Source organism: Megascapheus bottae, chromosome X (assembly GCF_031878675.1).
Source record: "Megascapheus bottae isolate mThoBot1 chromosome X, mThoBot2.hap1, whole genome shotgun sequence".
NCBI lineage: Eukaryota > Metazoa > Chordata > Mammalia > Rodentia > Geomyidae > Megascapheus > Megascapheus bottae.
In genome coordinates, this window is record NC_143547.1 from 80,624,644 (window position 1) to 80,648,355 (window position 23,712).

A 23,712-nucleotide genomic window follows, 5' to 3' on the forward strand; every position below is an offset into this window, starting at 1 on the left:
CACTGGACCCCAATATTTTATGGGACCTATATATAAGCCCACAGGCTGGTGAAAAAGCCACCTATGTACAATCCCTTTCCCCCATCTGTGCTTGTGCCCTTGAAAAGTAGATATGCAGCACGCTCTTCCCCACGTTGGGTTCCCACTCAAGGCCAGCTAATCTACTTAAAATTCTCTTAGAGAACATTAATTACAACTTTCATTTTCTTAACAAGCTGGAGTCCTGCTTAGATATAGGCTCCTTCACTATAATTCACTCCAGTTTCTTGTAGTTCTTATCATCTGACAGACCACTAGAGCCGATTACTTGAGTTAAACACCTTTTATTTCTTTTTATGTTCAGCAAAGTTCAATTTTCACTTCTACTGCACATGACCATGCAATTCAACCCCTCTATGTACTCAATGAAAGTGGTAAAATATGCAAACAAAAACTTATCCACTGGGCTGGGAATTTGGCCTAGTGTTACAGTGCTTGCCTAGCATGCACGAAGACCCAGGTTCAATTCCTCAGATCCACATACACAGAAAATAGCCAGAAATGGTGCAGTAGGTTCAAGTAGTAGAGGTCTAACCTTGAGAAAGCCCAAGGACTGCACTCAGGCCCTGAGTTTAAGCATAGGACTGGCAAAACAAAAACAAAACAAAAACTTATCCACATACATTAAGAGCAAAGGCACTCTTTAAAAACACATACTTGTTAGAAATATACCCTAAACAAAGTGCAAATGTAACATCCAAATAACAAAAATGGTGGATGAAATATTCAACAGAGCTAAGAAACAATTGCTCATCTGTAACTATGTACTTCTACTATACACATATAAGCTTCCAATTCTGGATATGATTGTTCAAACTTTACAAAGAGGGAATAGGAAATCAGCATGACTAAGAAATGGATCACACCTTCAGTTTTCATCATAGACTAAACATCCTCTACAGAAAAGCCACCGGCAACACATCCCACAGAATCTGGACTTCTTTCACACGTCATGGAACTTAGGCCCCACTGTAACTAGAATGTCACCATAGGGAGAACTCTGGTTCAGCTCAACCACCTGCTTCTTTGCTAGGATTAACAAGCTACTAAACCTGGCAGCTACTTCTTTGGGGTTATTGTATTTGCAGAGCTCCTTCAGGCTAAAGGACCGTAATCCCATCTTGTTGTATTCCTGGGAAAGTAATTAGGAAAGAGAAAAGTAAAGGGAAACAAAATCATTAGAAGGAATGCAGGATATGGCTATACAATAACCAACACAATACTGACAATTTTCATAATGACTATGATAGCCTTCAAAGGAGCAAAACAGCATAATATACTTAGAATAAATACCACTGGTCACACAGCAAAAAATATTTCACAGAGGAAATACATATAAAAGAATTCCAAAGTGTTCCATCATTGTGTAGTGTGACAACCAAATGTTAGCTCACTTCGAAATGCATGTTACTGCTGGGCAGGATGACACACGCCTGTAATCCTAGCTAATCAGGAGGCTGAGATCTGAGAATCACAGTTCAAAGCCAGCCCAGGCAATAAAAGTCTGTGAGAGTCTTATGTCCGATTAACCACAAGAAAACCAGAAGTGGCACAGTGGCTCCAGGGGTAATGTGGTAGGTTTGAGCTAAAGAGCAGATGGACAATACCCAAGTCTGAGTTCAAGTCCCACGACTGACCAAAAAATACTGCATGTTAGTAAAAATGCCTCCCATCAAAATTGCAACTAGTCTTGCCTACAACTGTAAGAATAATCCACAGTGCATTAGGATGCTTCAAATCCAAAGACAATGATCACATTAGGTTTCAAATTAGTTTTTAAAAGGAGTTAGTGGTGGGAAGGACTGTAGAACCTCTTGGGTAAAGGTAGAAAGCATTTGAAGGGCAGTGGTAGGGGATGGGCAAACTTTGTCAGGCTGGGGCAGGGACTCAGGAATCTTTAGGGGTGGTTGGATGTGTTAACTACAATGACAATGGTACAGTATACTATGCCTTATACATGTACACACTGTTAACCATACCTCAGCAGAGATTTGAAAAAAACACCTTAATTATGATTCTATGAATTCCTTATAATGTTATCCTTTGCTAGAATAACTTTATCTTGGTGGTTAATTAGAGATGCGAGTCTCACAGACTTTCCTGCTAATGTTAGCTTTGAAAAGCAATCCTTAGATCTCAGCCCGCTGAGTGATTAGGATCCTAGGTTTACTCTCCTTGCACCCAGTTTATTAATCCCCTTTAGAACACATCAGAATAAAACAGGACTAAAAAATTCTCAGTAAAGTAAAGGTAAAGAAAGAAGTGCAAATTTCTTCAAAACTGAAATATGAAGTAGTCACTGGAAAATATAAAATCAGGGGCTGGAAATTTGGCCTAGTATGCATGAAGACCTGGGTTTCATTACTCAGTACCAAAAACACATAGGCAAGGCTATTCTGGAGGCTGAGATCTGAGGATCCTGGTTGGAAGCTAGCCCATGCAGAGAAGTCCCTGTGAGACCCTTATCTCCAATTCATCACCCCAAACCCAGAAGTGGTGTGGTGGCTCAAGTGGTAGGGACCTAGCCTTTAACACAAGGAGCCTCAAGGAGAGCACTCAGGTCCAGACAAAAAAGTATGACAGAAGTGAATGCCATATCTGGAATTATGTGGTGTCTGCTAAAATAAAAATGGGACACACAATAGATGTCTGGGGACATGAGTGTGACTCCGAATGTGATTAGACCTTTCTGGCATCACTCCCAACTTCTATACTTCACAGTAGGTACCATTACCCAAAAGCATCTCTAGTGGAATCTGCTTCATACAGAAACCGTTTCTTTTTTAGAGCAACCTGTAATCCTAGCTACTCGGGAGCTGAAATCTGAGGAACACTGTGTGAAGCCAGCCCAGGTAGGAAAAGTCCCTAACTCTAACCTCCAAAGAACCACCAAAAGGTCAAGTGGAGCTCTGGCTCAAGTGGTAGAGCACCAGCCTTGAGCAAACAATTATAGCTCAGGGACAGCGTGTAGGTCCTGAGCTCAAGCTTCATGACTAGTACAAAAATAACTAATGGTTATGTTTGTAAAACTCATTGCCTGTGGACACTGCTCTACTTCTGTTCCAAAGTAGAGCTGATAAACCTTACCTGTAAAGTAGCTAACACATGACACATCGTTCCATTCTTCCTCACTGCCTTGGGGACTTTTCTGCTGTTCAGTAAGTCCTCTTTGCTGTTCAGTAAGTCCTGTCGCAATAAACAAAAAGCTTTTTAAGTCCTGCCCAACAAATATTTACAGTTTGCCCAGTTAAAGCATTTGCATTCAATGGAGAGGACAAAATTAACACAAATATACAGCAACATGTGCTGATTTGCGTTGTTACTTGTTCTTCAATACAGGGAAACTCAAAGTAGGAGATGCTGCCATCTTTCTTCGAAGTATCTTTCTTGCAAAGCACTGTGTCCTTTCTCTATTTTGAAATGCAAACTCAGCTAATAGCCACGTTCTATCCCTGGCCAATCTAACTCAATTGACTGAAGTAAATACAAATCAATAGAAAAAATTGGATTGTAAATGTCAAATTCAGTGATGATATAAAAGTTCTAAGAGGGGGCTGTGAGTTTGGCCTAGGGGGAGAGTGCTTTCCTAGCATGCACGAAGACCCACGTTCCATTCTTCGGTACCACATACATACAAAAAAGCCAGAAGTGGTCCTCATGCTCAAGTGGTGGAGCTCTAGCCTTGAGAAAACCCAAGGGCAGGGCTTAGGCCCTGAGCTCAAGCCCAGGCCTGGCAACAAAATAAAATAAAGAAGTTCTAAGAGTAAGTGATAGTTTGTGATCATTACCAAGCTTTAGAAATCTTCAGCTTTCGGGGGAGGGAAATGGGGACAAAAATATGAGAAGGGGTATAAATGTGTGAGAAGTAATGCACGTACTATCTGATGAAGGTAATTGTAACCACTCTATACATTATCCTGACAATTAAAAAAAGAAATCTTCAGCTTTCAAGGCTTCTCCTCTTCCAAAAATGAATAACTCACTGCCTGACCTGAGAGCTATCCGAATATATTCATTTAAACATTCTAGGCCATCTACCTAATATAGCACTTTTTCTGGCGAATGAAGTATCATGTAAAGCACAGGTCACAACTTTTCAACTTTTCAGTCATTTTCTGTGATAAGCATAAAAATCCATGCTTTCCTGTACATTGGAAGTTCCAGTATAAATTAAGAAATTAACATGTCAGAGAATGCAGGCATGTTTCATCAAACTATTCACAGACCCTTTTTCTTTCCCATTTTTAGGGAAATAGGGGTCATCTGCTGTCAGAATATAGCCCAGGCTAGGCTGCCTCCACTTCCAGAATTCTGAAATTTAAATAACTGCCAACACATCTGGGTAAGTCTTGATTGTTCAGGAACGGGTGGTGTGCCTCAGGAGCTATAGTGCCACCCTGAGTGAAAAGGCTAGAGACATATCCTAAGTTTTTTTCATTCAGTCCCCTTGGGTTAGAAATGAATGCACGAATGGATGAAAAAATAAATACTTGTCTGTTCAGACTTTGAATGAAAATTATAATTGGCACAATTGTAGAAAAGGTATTTGCAAGCTAGAAACAGCTTTTCAATAAACTGCCAGGAATTCATTATCTATCAATTCAATTAGACAATTTTCTTGGTCTGAGAAAGCATGCATTAATGCTAATTTCTCAGAAGCTGGAAAAGCATTTTCATGACATCCTGTTAAGGCAAATCAGGAAGGAGAGGTCAACTTGCTGGTAGTTTTCACAGGGACAATCTAATTGGATAAATGGTCTTTTAATCATAAAATCCCACTTTTCCATTTTTAGCCTCATTTTGGAGAACTCTAGAGCCCTGTGTAGACTATGACTGGCTGCAGGAGAGTTGCCTGGTATTGGAATAATGCCACAGGAAGATCCTTGGGGTGTATGTGTGTGTGTGTGTGTGTGTAAAACTTTCTCTGGCCTCCTGTTTTTTGATAGGATGAGTCTCTGTGTTTTCATATATCAGTGATTCTGGATCTGTAACTGCCTATTTATGCACTGTCTGATCGATCTCTATCAAAGTACAGTGAGGATAGAACAAACCAGTAGCATACTGGCCCAGTTTTGCCTGGTGCTTCTATTTATACAACCAGGAAGATGACTATTGAGAAAAAGAAAGTGTATGGTATTCTCAATTACCAATGGTATTCTGAAATAACTGGCTTGCTAAAGGAATATGAACTTTTTATGCATTTTTTTCTGTGCTCCTCGAGATTGAGATAATGTTTCAGATTATAGGTAAACATGATTGGTAGGTTGGACTCATGTGACCTTACCGTGAGGGTTGAATTTAGGATGAGACAGAACACAGGTTTAAGGAAAAGGTGCAAGTGACATAGATCCATAGGAGAGTGATGGGATGGGGTGGGTCACACTGATCAAGAGCCACTGAGCACGTGTTCAATGGAATCAACGCCCTAAACACATAAATAACTAAAATGGGAAGCAAAATTTAAAACGGGCTCATTGACCAGAGTCGGAAACGATTCTGTGACATACTTATTGGAGGGAACCTACTGAATTCTCTGTAGATAGATTCAGATATAGAATTCTCAGGCAAAAATACTAGTTCAGTATAAAACTGTCTTATCCAACCTTCTAAACAAGAGTGCCTTGCAAGTGCAATCTTGTGAGATCCTGCAGTACTGAGATTTTAAAGAAGAGAACTGGAGAATGAAAAGAAATGAAGCATGTGCTGCACATGTAAGGAGGTACACTAAAATGCCCCATTCATCCACTAGGGCAATGCTGGAAAAATGTTGTTCTGATTCTCCCTCGTTTCCCTACATGAGGGGTTTATCTTTACCTTGGAATTCTTAGAAGAGAGATCCTTTGGTACTTGAGTCACATGCTTCTGAATTGGGGGGAGATTTAATTGTTCCTGGGAATTTGCTTCTTCCATCGTGGAGATATCTGAATAATCAAGGAAGTAAAGAATATTTCTCCAACATGGTATTGAGACTGGTACTGGGGGATGGCTGTTCCTAGGAAGACTTCAGACAACTTGGAATCCAAGAATACAGGCCAAGAGTGCTCAAACTTTCTTTGGTCTCCTGGAAGTCTCACACATTCATCTTCCCTTCCCCTTCTCTGACTCCAGTCAACTCACAGCTCATCCTCTTCACCAGCCCCTCCACACTCACACACTTATTCACAGGACGACATGGGGACGTCAAGCTGACTGGAGTACATTATCACAGGGTTCTTGTGTCTCCATGAACGTGATGGGGACAGGAGACTCATTCACCACATAAGCGGACTGTATTTATAATCAATCCAACAGTAATCAAGATCATTAGAAATCCATAAACCCTGCTTTTGGGTGGCAATTGCTCAATTTGAGATGAATTGCATTAGGACTCTCTCTATAACTGAATTTCATGTTGTTGTTTAAAGGACACATTATGAGGCTAAATTTGTTTTGTGTGGATTGCCTTTGAGGAAGATGGGAGATGCGAGTCAGATAAGAATCAGAACAGTACACATCAGAATCATCACGTTTCATCTGTGGAGGGTGTGGCTCTGGGTTTTGAACTCATTGCCTTGTATCAGCTATGTAAGCATCTTATCCCTGTTGCCTCACCTCCAGCCCCTTTCCCTTTAGCAAAATGTCAGATAGTGTCTTTTGCTTCCTGCCAAGTCTGACTTCATTCAGCCATACCTCCTGTGGAGCTAGGATTACAGGTCAAAAGCTTCACGGTTGGGCTAATGCTCAACCTGTGATACTCATGCAGTCACTTCCACATAATGAGAAGTATAGCATAGACCACCAGCAGTAAGACTAGGTATTTCAACCTATTAAACGTGAATCAAAAAAGAAAAAAAATGACAGACTAAAGTAACTATATTATGCTAAAACATTCTATTCTCAAGCCAGGTGCCGATGGCTCACACCTGTAATCCCGACTAATCAGGAGGCTGAGATCTGAGGATCTCGGTTCAAATCTAACCAGGACACGAAAGTCCATGAGCCTATGATCTCCAATTAACCACCAAGAAACCGGAACTGGGGCTGTGGCTCAAGGGGTAGGGTGGTAGAAGTCGGCTGAAGAGCTCAAGGACAGCACCCAGACCCAGAGTTCCAGCCCCATGACAAGCAAATCAAGCAAAGAAAAAAGTCCTATATAAATATCCCATTTTCATTGGGACATGTAAAAGATTTTTGTTTCCAGGAGTTTCTCTTCCCTATAGACAGCACTAGAAATCTCACCATGTGTTTCGCAGGATTCATCTTCCTCCTCTAACTTTCTCTTCATTGATCTTCTAGGTGTCAAAGCAGAAGACGAAAGGCAATTTGAAAACAACTGTGAAAACAGACATGTGTGTATGTTCTCTTTGTCCTTAAAACACAAACATATATGCCCTAAGGTCAAAAAAAAACCACTAACAACTCATACACATGTTCTTCAGGGTCTTGTCACACAACACCTAATGCTGATTTAAATACGGAAAACTTCAAAAGCCCATATTTCCTTCATGCCAAAGAGTGGCCTGAGTCCATTCTGTTACCTTCTTCAAGTGATCAGAAGCCAAACACTGGCACGGTGTTGATAGAAGCGTACTCGCTTTGTTCCTCTCCTTCAGCAACATGAGTTTTCGAGTAGGAGGTGCAATTTCGAAAGCCTTGAGGGTGTCCTCGCAGGAAGTAAACTGTTCACATATTCTTTGGCTACTGAGCTCCTTGACTGGATCTATGAGCAATCTCCTCCTTTTCCTTTTCCTGGTCCCAGAAGTTCCTAAATATAGAAAATAGGCATCCATGGGCCGAGGAGTTTGGCCTAGTGGTTAAGGTGCTTGCCTAGCATGCATGAAGACCCGGGTTCGATTCCTTGGTACCACATACATAGAAAAAAGCCGGAAGTGGTGCTGAGGCTCAAGTGGTAGAGCTCTAGCCTTGAGAAAGTCCAAGGACAGTGCTCAGGCCCTGAGCTCAAGCCCAGGACTGGCAAAAAAAAAAAAGAAAAGAAAATAGGCATCCATGTGATTTGGAGATAGGCTTGCAAAATGGTATTCTAGACACCACATATATAAGCTATGTAAGAAGCACACACAGACGGACACATGCACTAAACCTGCAGAGAAGTGACCGCTTCTTTTATTTCCCAGGAATATGCTTTGAAAGTTTTTGGGTTTTTTTGGTAAGTTAGAGTGCTGAGCACTCAAAAGTGTTCCTCCCAAATGCTTCAGAAGGATTTGTTGACCTGTCAGGTGGGTACCTGAGCACACTTAGAGCAGAGGCTACACTGAGAGGGAAGGTAGCCTATTTGGAGGTCCCATAAGAATCTCCCTTGAACACAGAGCCTGGGGTTTGAACACAGAGCCTGGTTGCTGTCCTTGAGACCTTCTTGCTCAAAGCTAACACTCTTCCACTTGGAGCCACAACATTCTTTCTGGTTTTCTGGTGGTCAATTGGAGTGGCAAGGGCTTTCCTGCCTGGGCTGGCTTTGAACACCATCCTCAGATCTCAGCCTCCTGAATAAGCTAGCATTATAAGCAGGAGCCCATAGGTCAGTTTAACTGGAATGGTCATTTGTATTTTTCCCGTGCAATGCTCCTTCCTCTTCTACTGAAATTCATATATCAGTTCAAAGTAGGTAGCTAGGTGCCTGGGATGGAACCACACCAGGAAATTGAATTCAGAGAAAGTAGAAGTCAGAATTTCCTTAGTAAAGCTGAAAATGAGGAGAACCAGATATTTTAGATGCAGACCCGTGTCACACAAGGCACGGTGACCTGGGGCCTGCTGGTTTGAGGTGCTTTAGGGAAATCTTGGAAACATGATTCAGAGGGCTGGCTGTGTGCTTAGGACAGATGGTCTAACTGCAAACCCATATGACTACTGACCAGGATGTCTCACCTACCTCTTCCCTCCCTCCTGAAACATTCGTACTAACATGGCTCAGGACAGAGAGGGAAGCCAAGCAGATGAACTTTTCTGCAAGCCCTGTGGAATAAAAGCTCAGAGTTGAATCCTGGAGAGTAAAATGGAATGCTCTAGGGTCTTGGATACCCGAGTCTACGATGCAAGATTCTTATCAACTACACTACTAAAATTTGAATGTTTCCAAATGTATCTAAATACAGATCGAGGTCATACTGTTTAATCCTGAAATCATGTTAACATTCCAAGTGAAAAGTTAAGGATTCTCCCCACTGCCCTTCCCATCCTGCTTTGGACTGTACTCTTAAAATCTTATATTAGCATCTCATCTTCTCTCTAAGCAGATTGAATCTTCTCCTTTGTGGTCTGACTATTGCACTTTCGGAGGCTGGCCCCAGACTATGTAAAACAGGCTGGCATGGAACTCAAAATCCTGCTAACTGAGCTGCTCAAGGACAGAAATTCTAGGGATGCACCGCCATGCTCGCCTCAAAGACAGAAGCCATTTTTCATTCCTGTTTCTAACTCCCAGCCATGCCTCAGAAACTTCCTGAACTAAAGTCAGATTGAATTTTCCAGTTCCTCAAGGTGGATGAATAATGTGAGCAGGACTGAATATCATGAATCACCTCAAAGTCATTTCATACCCTTTACCTGACAAATGGGACTGCTATTCTGCCTTCTTTAACAATCACTAAATTAGCCGTGTACCTCAAACAATGTAATGAAAGATATCCCAGACAAAAGAAAAACATGGAAATGCCACTGACCGGAAACATCCACTAGTGGAAGACTAAATCCTTCCTGTTCGGCTGTGATGGTTGTTGCATCCATCTGTCCAGTCTTAGGGAAACACGTGTCATCTGAACTGAAACATGCGCCATCTGAATTATCTGGTTTTGTTCGTGAACATCACCATAAAAAGAGTAAAAGATAAGAGTTATGTTGCAAGGTAGGAGCCTACATGAACAGTACATTCAAGTGAAAACACACGGGAAGTTTACACTACCGGGGCAGACTTTATCCCAATGATTCGAGTCCTGTGTTTAAGAGAGGAATCAGGGCTCATAATTATAGATTCTGGGAACTGCAGCATTTGGGTGAGTTCACTCTTTGTACCTGCGACATCTAAGGGGGCCCCAGCCGCCTAACCATCGTGCAAACAGTACTAGCAACTGACATACACCTGCTTTGTCTCCTGGCCAATTCATAGTCTGTTGAGTAACAACAATTGACCATAAAGACCCATGATTAAATTATTTACTAGCTTTGCTTACATTTTCTGTTCTACTACTGTTTCTGGCTGATCTTGAGGCTTCAACTCAGAGCCTACTCACCACAGTCCCTGAGCTTTTTGGCTCAAGGCTAGTGCTCTATCCCTTGAGAGCCACAGTGGCACTTCAACATTTTTCTGTGATTCATTGAGGTAAGAGTCTCGTGGCCTTTGCTGCCAGGGCTGGCTTCGATCCATGCTTCTCACATCTCAGCCTGTAGAGTAGCTAAGATTACAGGAATGAGCCACTGGGGCCAGCATGCTTTCAGTTTCTACTAGTGTGTTAAAAGGCAAATAGGCCAGCAGCAAGGTTGTGAGGAATCACAATGGACCAATTTACAGTTTCAGATAAACTTAGAAGACCTCAACTCATACGAGGTACTTTTTAGAATTTCAGGCTGGGAAAAATATCCCATTTGCCACTGCTCTCAAATTGCACCCTGTCAAACCACATCTTACAATTGTTAATGTGTACCACATGTTCTCAGGATTTGGAGGTAGAGTATTTGGGGCAGAGTACTTGATGTGCTCTCATATTAAATGCGATCCTAGTCAAATATACTTCGGTGGCCCTTCCTTAGCACCCAACACCCCAGTCCACATGACCTAGATTTAGACAAAGGGGTTACCTTCTATTTTACCTCTCACTATCCTACTCTACTAACTAAACTTGAACGTTCTCAGGTGTCGCTAGAATAGTGGTCATTTTTCAGCTTTCCGCACAGAAAGAATCTTCCACATACTCAGTGTATTCTGGTGAGGTTCAGGAGTCAGTGGGAGTTTTTCCTCCAAAGGCATGTCTTCTAACAGGCAATTCCCATCTCCGTTCCAAAGAAAGTCTTGAAAAACATAGAAATCTTTGTCATACAGACTTGAACTTGTCATTTGTCCACAAAACACTAATATTACTTCATAAAGCGAACTGCAAAGGGACAACCAGATTTTAATTCCAAACAGAAAATTTTCACAATATATTGGATATAAACCGTTTATGAACTATCTTTAAATACTGACAAGTTTCTCAGACCCTGTGTGATCCATTTCTATAATTATATAAAATTAATAATAACAGAAATACAAGAACATAATATGAAACGCTAGAAAGGGAATCTTGTAGAGCTATTCCACAATTTGTGGTAAAGATCTTGTCTACAGGATACATTGACCTCACGCCTCAGCAAAAGTAATGAATTTGGCAAAATAATAAGAGTAAGTACTTCCCAAACTCTCTGAAGGCTTTGTTTCAATAATGACTTCCTTTAGGCCTAAAAGTATCACTGTCTTCAGTGCAGGGCTGTATAAAGCTTTAGTGGATGCGCAACAACTGGTGTACTTTATTAATATGTACAAGACACACAAAGTTACCTCCAAATGCCCTTTTGATGTGACCAGCCCACGAGTATATCATAGTACCAGAATGAAGTACTTCATTTCCGCACAACCAAAGAGCCTACCTATCGTGGGTTCAGCAGCTCCTTCATCTCCAAATCCGTCTCCACTGTTGAACATCAAAGAGTCTTCTCCACTGAGGCTTCCAGTACCGTGTGCAGATAAAGCCACACTGCAGCTCGGCAATGCATTCTCTTCCTCAAAGCTCTGTCCTCTGAGAATTTGAGATACTCCCCCTAAATAAATATATGCACATAGATATCATTAAGGCATTAGGTTCAAGTTTCTATAGCAAGCATGTTCTTTAAGAGTTGAAACATATTTACCTATTACAGTTGAACAGTTAATAAACTCTAAGGAAAATGGACAGTATTTTGGTAAGGCGTAAATGCATATATTTACATATAATAAGATGTATATGGAGCATGAAACACTAACAGTAATGAGAGAAGGGAAGAGTTGGAACGACATTGATATGAAATTAAGGTGAAATTTTAAAGAATACGCTTGCCACGTGTATTCAACAAGACAGTTGGCGGCAGACCACTAGCCACCTGTAGCATAACCAGATGACATTAACTGAGTACACTGTGCACGAGATTATGCAACCGAAGCTACTGTTCTATCTCTCATCCTAAAAAGACGGGAACACATCATTGAAAGGGATTTTTGAATTGGTGCAGTTCCCACCTTAACAAATGGCATAGCCAGGACCTCAACTCAGTTTTTTGTTTCTCCTGCTGTAAAGCTTATATTCTCAATATCATACTGATATTCCTGGGCATCAATGACAGCTACCTTATTTTCAGACATTTGATTCAGATCCCATGTGAAATCTGTTGTATATGTTAGCTATAGCATGTTCGTCTCTACCCAGGCAGAAGCTGCTGGATGGCAGAGACTGCCTCTTCCAGCTGGTGCTGCCCACGCCTCCGCAGCAGCTGACCCATAGTAGAAATTCAAGAAAGGGAAGTACACTGACAAATGAAGCAGATGCCAACACCTGGAGCACAGTCCAACTTAAAAAAAGAAAGAAAAGTCTTATGCAGGATGACACTGACTTCTACAGAAATGTCCATTCCTTGGATATCCTTGGCTGAATTGGAGCTTGGACTCAGGGTCTTACATACTTACATGGCGTTTTCAGTCAAGGTGGGCACTCTACCACTTGAGCTGCATCTCTACTGCTGGCTAATTGAAGCCAAAATTCTCCAAGACTTTTCTCCCCAGACTGGCTTTGAACCTTCATCTTCCCGGCCTTAGTAGCTCAGATGACATACATGTGACACACACACTTAGATTTGATACATATTTCTATTGCATTGTTTCACCAAATAAAATACGAATACATTGGCTTATGACCTGGAATTTTGATTTCTTATATGTGAGCACCAAAATTCTGTGCTTCAAAAGACAGATCCTTGGGTCAGAAGCTTGGCCTAGTGGTAGAGTGCTTGCCTAGCATGCACAAAAACCCGGGATCCATTCATCAGTGCCACAGACACAGAGAAATCTCAAAGTGGTTATGGCTCTGTGGTAGAGCTCTATCCTTTAGAAAGCCCAACGATAGGGCTCAGGCCCTGAGTTCAAGTCCCATGACTGGTAGAAAAAAAGAACGATCCTTACCATAATCTTCTTTGAGCGTAATCTCCTCTGGTCTGCTTTGGTTTTGAGTAAAGTATTCAGGTGCATCAATACTGCTATAGACATATGGAAGTTTGAGCAAGAAATAGGAAGAGTTACTTTGCCATGTATACAAAACATGGAAAATAAAATGCGGCTCCTTACTTAAAACTACAGGAGACTTGCTTATCAGTGGTCCTATTTGTGAACAGAAACACTATTTTTTGCCAGTTCTGGGGCTTGAACCCGGGGCCTTGAGCCACAGTTCCATTTCAGCACACACTGAATCACCAGGCTCTTCGTTCTATCTTTCAAGGCTTTTGCGAGGCTGAAAATAAAGTACATCATACTGGGCAATTTATAAGCAAGAGAAATTCGTTACGCATAGAGTTTAGGAAGTCCCACATGAGTGTGCCATCAGATTCTGTGCCTGTGAGAACCTGTTCCTCCTAGGGGGCCTTCTTTTTATATTCTCAGGGAGCAGAAAATGCAAGAAAATGACCTCACACCGCGCTTACGAGTGCGTGCATCCCATCACGAGGGCCCTCTTCATGCCATCATCCTCAGAATCCTCACTTTTTAAAGTACTATTTCCCTACAGACTGGGTTTCAATATCGAAATTCAAGGGAACACAGATATTGAGAGTAAAACCATGCATGGTTCAAAACTGTTCCTCCTTCTCTCTCCTTTTAAAACCTGTCATTCTCCTTTTAAAATCTGTTCTCATTTTATTAGGAGGTAACTCAGTCAAATGCCCCGAATCAGAGTGATCCTTTGCTTCTTTCCCACATAGCCACGTTCATCATCAAATGAGGATACTCTGCCTTCCACACGTATCCAGTTTGACTCTCACAACCTTCCTCGGGTGAAGACAGAATTGCTCACAGGTTCTGTCTTCTCCTAGCTGATATTGTCTTGCTACAATGATCTTCTCACAGCTTCTCTGCTTCTTTTTCCTCTTGCAGTAAAGAGGGAACTCAGATCTGGCCACACCCCTGTGCTCTATTCAAAACCTGCCTGTGTTTCCTTACTTAAAAAAGAAAAGCTTGTACTGCACTGGCAATGACCCACACATTACCTGATTCCCTGAACCTCCTGCTACCTCTGTGATCTCATTTATCTACCCCTCAGTTGCTCATTCTCTCCACTCCAATCTTACTTGCATTCTTGCCTTAGGACTTCTACACATGGTCCTACCAGGAACATTCTTGCTCCACATTATGGTTCTGTCCTTTTAGCTTCTTCAGGCTTCTAGAATTACCACCGCAGAAAATCCTTCACCATCCTAGCATTCACCTTACTTTCCTTCACATTAAGCATTTCTTACCTCCTGGAATAACATTTTGTGTTTCCCAGTCTTGCCAATTAAAATGTAAACTCCACAAATCCAGGAGCTGAGATTTATCCGTGGCTATGTCTTCAATGCCTGAAACAGTGCCTTGCACAGGTAAGGCACACAATGGACTCTTGGAGAATACATCAGTGAATATATCGTCACCACTGCAAACTATATGCAATAACTACAGTAAGACAATTTTTTGGTCGTAAGTTTGAATTTGATAGTAGTCTTTAATTTCTGACAACCACACGTGATCTTCTATCCTACTTGTCTACCTGCACCCTGAGTATGAAAATAGCAAAATGTCATAAACATCTTACAGAAAAGGAAAAATATTTACTTTATATTATCAGTGTCAAAATCATAAAATTCTTCTTTAAATGTGATAGCACTATAAGATGCTTCTAATTCTCCTTTACTGAGGTCAATGAGTCCTGAAAAGTATAAAAGAAAACAATCAGTCGGCAAATCTGTTGTATAAAGTAAGTCAATCCCACTAAATCTCTTATGCGCAGGGCCTGAGCACTATCCTTGGGCTTTCTCTAGGGCAGAAGTCTACCACTTGAGCCACAGCACCACTGCTGTCCTTTTCTATGTATATGGTACCAGGGAACTGAACCCGGGTCTTTGTGCATGCTACGCAAGCACTCTATCACTAGGCCAAACACCCAGCCCCCCATTAAATCTCTATTGTTTCCCACTAGATAGGTGCTTCTTCTCTGGTTTCCTCATATGCACTCTTGCCCCTGTGCAGTCCATTACACAGCGATGAACATATTAGTTCGCAAGGGCAAACACATAACAATCTCTATGTTTAAAGTGGTTTAAGAACTACCCTTATGTAATTAGACCAAAATTTCCATGTCTTGAAACCTAAAAGTCTATCAGGCACCCTTGGAGCTCATGTCCTTCTTGTTACCTTCCCAGTCTACTGGTCTCTGTGTTCTCTCAGAGCATCCAACAATCTTTTCATATAAGCCCTTTATTTCCATGTTCTAGCTGCCTTTTATGCCATTATTTCAGGGTCTATTTCTGTGCCTGGATACTTTCCATTTGCAATTCTGAGTAGGCTAGAATTGTATCTTCCCTCCAGAAAGCATTTCCAAGCAATCACGTGGAAACTTAATGTTATTTTTTTGTGGCAGTACTAATTTGATTTGCCTGTATAACAAACACATAAGCCATGAGAATTTATTACAATTTTAAGACAATTTCCTTATTTGTGTTCCTTACCAGAAAGAAAACAAGGGCCCTTTTCTTGTTGGTCCTTACTTCCCAGAACCTAGCATATTTGGCACAAAGTATGAGATCCATACATACTTGTGAAATACATAACTGAAATAATAAAGAAGTTGCTGTATTGATAGGTTTATTTATCTACCTAGAGACTTTACACATATTATAAACAAAGAATATGAAAAACTTCAGCCCAGATTCAATAATGTTGATTGAGGGGTCGGTACATGAAGAGCCGTCAGACAGGCTGTCACATTCAGAAAGTCAGCTGTGTCTCCATGGCCAATGCACATATTTCTAGCTACCGAGGAGACTGAGCCTGAAAGATCAGCAGCTTCGAGGTCAGCCCTCAAACATTCAAGAGGCCTTTCTTCCCACTGACACTTTGGTATGGTAGTGAACACTCATCAGAGTAGCTATATGGCAGGCTAGGACTGGTAGCGTCTCAGTTCAGGCATCTCCACAGAAGAGGCCGGGAGGCTACTTCAAAGGAAGCAAAGTTGCACTGGTAGTGCATACATGTCATTTCAGCTATAATGACGATCCTAAAATAGGCAGATTATCATCCAGGTACATACCCAGGAGGGAGAGAGACCAGTGCTAGAGAATGGGCGGGTAGCATGGCTGGGTTCTCTAGTACCTGCCTGACAAGCAGAAGGCCTGAGGTCAAGCTGCAGCCAACAACAGAGGTTCTGAAAATGGGTATAACAAAGATACTTGAAGTCTGGTGAGAAGGGAAAGACTGATGTCTAAATCACCATGATCAAAAGAGGAACAATGATGAATGTCTCCAACGCCAAATACGTGCTGTGCAGATTAGAATCAGAAAGGCATTATAGTCGAAGCTCGTGTAGTACTTTCAAAGCCTTATAGATTTTGGTAGCATTTCATGAATAGAAGAAAACTTAGAAAAATGACCATTCTGAGAAGACTGTCAATTACACTATTTTCAATGTCTCCCATAAATGCAAAAGCAAATGAGAAATTACAGGAATCATTAAGAACAGGGCATCAGATCCTCACAAAAATGCAGTGGGCTTCAGTATATTTGCTATATGCACACAGAAAGAATGAATTTTAGACCGCCTAACCTATCATATAAATACCGGAAAGGAACAAGGGAGAGAATATAATTCCTTCTTAACCCTAGATACTGAGATTCTGTCAAAATGAAGCTGCCATTCACTAAGCTCATCTGGAACTACAGCATGCTGTCAGTTAAAAGAGCACAGCCCCACAAAATGCAAAGGAAACCGGGACACGTCAGACAAGCTAACACTGTGTGTTTACCTGGGCGAAATGCCATATTCATTTTAACAACCGCTTCACTGCAGTCTTCAAAAAGATACTTCACCTTCTTCTTATAGATTCGAACAACTCCCAGAAGAAGATACCCCGAAGTTCGAAGTGCAAACTTCACCTTTTGATAATATACAAAGTATTAGAAGAATAAAAATTAGCTTTACAAAGTCTACTCTAAATTCATAAGAATTCCTTCTCCTTAAAAAGCAACCTTGTTGGGAAGGCATATTAGTGTACAAGAAGTAATATACCCCTTCCTGATGAAAGTAACTCTAACCCCTCTATACATCAACCCCGGCAATGAAATGTAATTCAAAAGAAACACCTTGCATTTTTAATCTAAAATCCATTTAGCTTTTACCTATCCTGTAAAAAAAAACCAAAACTGTGAACATTCGTTATATTATTCACCAAATGTAATAAGACATGGCATGCTATTGTTAATATTAAGGAAAGAACATAAACTATGCAGTCAATCAAGCTGGGTTGAAGTCTTTAGTAATTTGCTCAAGGTGACTCATTACGCCTTCTTCAACATCAGTTCAACAAAAATGGTTACAACTTTTATGTACTTACATTATGCCAGACAGTGCCCAAAGAGCTTTTCATACATTTATACATTGCATTTTAACTTTGATGTCTATTCACACAAGAGAGACCTAGCCTCAGACACCTGAAAAATGACATAAGATCTAAATATCAACCGGAACGATGCATAAGTCCAGCCTGTGGACCACCACACTTAACTAAGTTATGTTAAAAATTAACCAGTTAGGGCTGGGAGTTTGGCCTAGTAGTAGAGCACTTGCCTAGCGTGCATGAAGACCCGGATACGAATCCTCAGTACCAAATACATAGAAAAAATGCCAGAAGTGGTGCTGTGGCTCATGTGGTAGCGTTCTACCCTTAAGAAAGTCCAAGGAGAGCGCTCAGGCCCAGAGCCCAAGCCCAGCACTTGCAAAAATAAAATTACAAGTTATCCCCATGCCCATCAAATAATCTTTCAATCATACCTGAAGGTAGATGCCATATACTTAACTTGGAAGATATCAATATATCAAAGCTGAATTCTAGCAGGATTTTATACACATATTCGAAATGCAAAAAGTAAAAGGAATTATTGACAAATCAAGGGTACTTTCTTTTTATGAAAATATCTTTACATTATTTGATCTATAATCAATGATTCGGTATTCTACCCACATTCAATCATTTTTTCCATTGGAAATACTGCTTTGGTACCGGCCACGGACATGTTATTCTCTGAGGGAAGAATAAAGAATTACAAAACAGAAATTCCTGATGAAGATATAAAATAGGTGTGCACTAAACTTCACATTTGCTGGTGTTCAGACAAAAGACACTATAGGAATTAAAAGCCACCATTGGAAAAGTAAAACAGTCTCAGAAATACATGGGTCCTGAGACCCATGTATTCTAATTGCTTTCCTCTCCAGCACTGAGGCTGAATAGATCTATCATTTAGAGTCGGTTATATACCTTAGGTGACACAAGTTTCCTGATGGTTTTCTCTATACTGCATTCAAATACATGGTCCTTTGTGAGCTTCTTCTCCCAATGAGCTGCCAGCCATACTTTGGTCAATGGCCCATGCTTAGTCAAAAGGACATCAGTGTAGAACATGCTGCCTTGCTTCCTGTATTGAAGCAAGTGGAGAAAAGAGAAAACAATGCTTACGAGTGGACAACAAGACTTTTTACTGACATTTGACTACAAACAGGAACATCAGCCATCACATGATGATATCAGCTCCTCCTTTAATACATTGTTTAGTGAACATCATTTTCTTGTAAAACAGGGAGCACTGGGGCCAGGAGTTTGGCCTAGTGGTAGAGTGCTTGCCTAGCATGCACAAAGACCTGGGATCTGTTCCTGGGCACCACATACATAGAAAAATGCTGGAAGTGGTGCTGAGGCTCAAGTGGTAGAGCTCTAGCCTTGAGAAAGTCCAAGGACAGTGCTCAGGCCCTGAGCTCAAGCCCAGCACTGGCCATAATATATAAATATATATATGTATACATATATATATATACATATAATTACAAATGACAATACTCTTGTAAGAGTGTGAACTGCATGTGCTTTAAGTGATGTCTTCTCAGAGTTTATTTTCTATTACGAAGGCTTTGTGGGTCATTTGGATAACAGAAGCCTGCTGTTAATAGCAAAACACTCAGTTAAACAAAAGGACCCCAAAATTACATGAAGCAACGTGGAAAAGAAGAGAAAGAATAGGAAGCAAGGGACACAAGAAACTAGCTATTGGGGCCTGGGAGTTTGGCCTAGTGGTAGAGTGCTTGCCTAGCATGCACGAAGCCCAGGCAGGGTTGGACTCCTCAGCACCACGTAGTAGTGATGCTGTGGCTCATGTGGTAGAGTGCTGCTAGCCTCGACAAAGCCCAAGGATAATGCCCAGGCTCCGAGTTCAAGCCACAGCACTGGCCAAAGGAAAGAAAAGGAAAAGGAACCTAGCTATCATGCCCTTTCTATCTAGGTTTCTAATTCTGATTTTTCAGATTTGATGGCTAACACAAGAGATATTAATTTCCACCCTAAAACGTTAGAATTCTATCGAATCATAAAGTGTAAAGTCATGAAGGATACAAGTAGGGAAGCAGAATCAGTAACAAATGGACACCAAAAATGTTCATGTTTTGAATTGATGGGAAAAGAAAACCCACACGCGCCCAGGTCATTGCCTATGAACTGCTTATACAGAGCAAACTGGAATCTACATGAATTCAGTTCAAATCGGCTCTGACAGGACACTTAGCAGACTCAGCTCTAGACATAAGCAGCAAAAAGCTATGCCTTCTGAGGTGTGGCTCAAGTCAGAGAGTAAGGGCTAAATAAGCAAACCTAGGGGGCAAGAGGCCCTGAGTTAGAAATTCCAGTGCTCCACAAAAAAAGGAGGGACTGGGAGACAGATAGTAGAGGAGGGGAGAAGAAGGAAGAAAGTCCACAGAGATGGTAAACAAAGACCATCATTCAAATAGAATAAATTAGTGACATTTTCAGCAACCTAATGGCTCTGATTCTCAGTTCTAAAGACAAAACGGAGAAGGGAAGTTACAGTACTCTGGTTGATACCTAGAAGACAGTCAAATGATTTCTTACATATAAGTACCATGAAACTGCCCTTATGGAACCTTCCTTTGCTAAGAGTTTCATGTACATTTAGCCAACCTGAACCCCAAGCCAGCCACGGAATTCAACCCTTAGGTGAGAAATTGGTCACTTGTCCCATTCCACTGCAAGTAGCAGATCATAAAGTGCAAAGTCAAAGTTAAGCAGTGCACAGACCACATTCTCCCCAGGGAGAACTACAACTTATTGTATGCATGGTGTTTGCCTTGTATGGGTTGCTCTTCTTTCAGTTGTAATTCTATCCCCAAGACAATCCTGAGTGTGAATATTGCTGAGGCGACATTCCCTAAGCCCCTATTGTGTCCCCAGACCCCCCCAAAGGCCTGGGGGTGTTTGCAGATCTAATTTAGTTCATGCAAAGCAGGGGCCAGGCCACTAGAGAAGGAGGGGGAGGGCCTAGAGGTGGAAAGGGTAACTACTGAGGCCAGGTTCTCTAAACATGGGGACAGGGATCCCAGGATGAGGAAGGGAGGGAGAAGTGGTGAGGCACCTGCCACACTTGTCTACACAGAGAGGGAAACTGAGGACAGGAAGAGCAGTGGCTGAACTTCTGATCTGTTGATTCTGTCCATGGCGCCCCTCAATAGCTTGGGTGGCACCTTCCTCCCTGGACACCAACAGCCATGGCTATGGTGAGTGGGAGTGAGGTGGCAGAGTCCCCATCACCAAGCCAACCATCCTCTGGCCATCTACTTGCCTGAACACCTCTGTGGAAAGGGGATCAGCGGGAGGGGGCGGGGGGATGTGGGAGGGGCAGAGGGAGTAGAAATGTTTTCCCCCAGCAAGTCCCAGCCCCCACCCCATCCCCCTGTCCCTTTCACAAGCCTAAACACCCTCAGCCATGGATGGGACTTTGGGCCACAAAGCCCTTACCACCTAGGTTCACTGGGCCCCCAACCACACACCACAAGCCCCAGCCCTAGCCTGAAGATCTGCAGCAGGTGGGAAGGTGGGGGCCCCTCCCACACCAGGTGTTCTCCCTTCTCCCCAAGCAGAAGACAAACAGTACAGGAGAAAATGGGACTGCTGCCTGAGCTCCCCTGGCCTGAAGATCTGAGGTGGGAGGGAACACATGCTCTGCTCCACTCTCCTACCAGGTGCTCCTGCTCCCTGCAGTCCTGCCCTGGGTGGGAGGGAGGGCGCTGCTCCCCTCCAGCTCTCCGTGCCCCCACCCCAACCCCCATCTCTTAGGCTGAAGACTGGCACTGGGCCTGGCTCCCCTCCACCAAAGATCGCCCCCCCCCATCTCCCCACTGCTACCTTGAAGACCTGCAGAGCCTGGAAAGGGGGCAGCAAAGTCCGCATCACCCGACCCCAACCACTCTTTCTGAGAACATGAGCAGCCCCAGCCTTGTCTCTGCCATGGGTGGGGGAGCCTGGCACAGGAGGCCCCACCACCATGCTCCGCTCGGGCCCGCCCCCTCTAGCTTGAGGACATAAAGTAAGAGGGAAGGAGGGTACCGTTCCCCCCTCCCAAATCCCCTGTCCCCTGAGCCCCAGAAGCCTACTTTCCAAGATGGGTCTGGGGACAGTGAGGAGGAGAAGCCTGAGCAGCAGCCAAGTCCCAGCCAGGAAGCACAAGTGTAGAGTGCGAATATTTCCAGGGGAGAAACGTGGAAGAGGAGGGGTTTGAACCCTCAGGACCATGGGAAGGGGGAGGGACCCACGAGGGCGGGCAGGGCTATCATGACTATTGCCAGGACCACAGTAGGATGAGGCAGGAAACAGCAAAAGTGGGTGGGGCAAGCGGAGCAGAGCTCAGCCTGGGCAGGAGGCGGGGCACATGGGGAGGGGGCGGGGCATCGTGGACATTGCCAGGACCACTAGGGAGTGAGGCTGGAAGCAGAAGTGGGTGGGGCAAGTAGGGAGGAGCAGCAGGAGTAGAGGGAGGGGCACACGTGGAGGGGGAGAGGCAGAGCTGGCTCTTTGAAGGACCTGGGGAGGAAGAGGTGGGGAGCTGGAGGAGTGGGGGGGGGCTCAGCTGGGAGAGGGCTGCATTGAGAGGGGGAGAGGCAGGGCTGGCTGTTGAAGGACCTGGGGAGGAAGAGGCAGGAAGCTGGAGAAGTGGGTGGGGCTGAGGGGGGGGAAAGGCTGCATGGGCAGAGACAGGTACACAGAGACTGGGAGAGGCAGCCCAGCTCTTCAAGGACCTGGGGAGGATGACCAGGGCAGGAAGGTGGAGAAGTGGCTTGGTTAAGTGGGGCGGGCAGCATGGGGAGGGGAAGAGGCTTTTGGAGAACCTGGGAGAATGAGGCAGGAAGCTGGAGAAGTGGATGGGACTGAGGGAGGGGAGGGCAGCTCAGCTAGAGGCACCAAGGCCAGGTGGGGAGGAGAAACGCAGCTAGGGAGGGAGCAGGACGTCACTGAAAGGACAGACAGAGTAGTGGGCAGGGGGAGCGTCCCTGGGAGCAAGGCTGGCACGGCAGGGAGGGCTAGGGTACCAAAGGGGAAGAAAACCCTGTCCCAGAGGCAGCAGGATATCACGGGGAGAAAGCAGGGCACTGAGGGCACTTGAAGGGCAGCAAGAGGAGGGGGGGCACCGAGAAGGGAGGGGCATCTAGGGACAGAGCGGGACACCAGGGTGGGAGCTGGGCAGGTGGATATTGGAAAGGCCACAGGAGGAATGGGCGGGCACCTCGTGCTGGGTGCAGGCATCATGAGAGCCCGCCTGCACTGGAGCCCTGGTTAGCAGGAAGGCAGCATGGAGAAGGGGAGGCCCCAGCTGCAGGGGGGCAGAGGCAGGAGCAGTGGCTAGGGCACCTGGGAAAATGGGAAGGGCAGCTTGGGGAGGGAGTGGGGCACCACCAGGGAGACCTGGGAAGAGCAGCATGGGAAGGAGGCCACCATCCATGGGGAGGGGAAGGGCACTGGCCTGATCAACTCCCTCCCCCACCCTGCACATGACTTCCAAACAGCCTTGTGACCCGGCCTTCTTATGACCATCTGTTACACACAACTCCCTACACGAATGATGATTCTCTTCAGCCTCACCTAGAAAATGAGTAGGGTAGGAAAAATGCGATGTGCTGGGCACTGTGCCTCCTATCTACTCAACAGGTTGAGATCTGAAAGTCACACTACAAACCCCACATGGGCAAAAAAGAAAAAGTCTTAAGACTTGCACCTAAGCTGAACCAGCAAAAAGTCCAAAGTGGAGCTTTCCTCAAGTGGTAGAATGCCAGCCTCTATAAACAAAGGGCAGACAACTGGAGCTAGGCCTGGACTTCAAGCCCCAAGACCAACACACACACACATACACACCTGGAGCCAGGCCTGGACTTCAAGCCCCAAGACCAACACACACACCTGGAGCCAGGCCTGGACTTCAAGCCCCAAGACCAACACACACACACACACACACACACACACACACACCTGGAGCCAGGCCTGGACTTCAAGCCCCAAGACCAACACACACAAACACAAACACACACACACACACCTGGACGCAGG

At 43.7% G+C, this 23,712-nt stretch overlaps 1 protein-coding gene across 1 annotated transcript; it reads right to left on the reverse strand.

Moving 5' to 3' along the window:
* Positions 1–982: 982 nt before the first annotated feature.
* LOC150041437 (double-strand-break repair protein rad21-like protein 1) lies at positions 983–21,847 on the reverse strand. The gene is made up of 13 exons (XM_090327160.1): positions 21,768–21,847; positions 18,592–18,748; positions 17,080–17,209; positions 14,894–14,987; positions 13,217–13,290; positions 11,656–11,826; positions 10,945–11,040; positions 9,699–9,821; positions 7,557–7,783; positions 7,258–7,351; positions 5,854–5,960; positions 3,127–3,225; positions 983–1,171 (listed from the first exon to the last, which is right to left on the reverse strand). Exons 2-13 carry the CDS (start codon positions 18,733–18,735, stop codon positions 983–985), a joined length of 1,548 nt encoding a protein of 515 aa, XP_090183286.1. The 5' UTR covers positions 18,736–18,748; positions 21,768–21,847.
* Between the last annotated feature and the right edge of the window lie 1,865 nt (positions 21,848–23,712).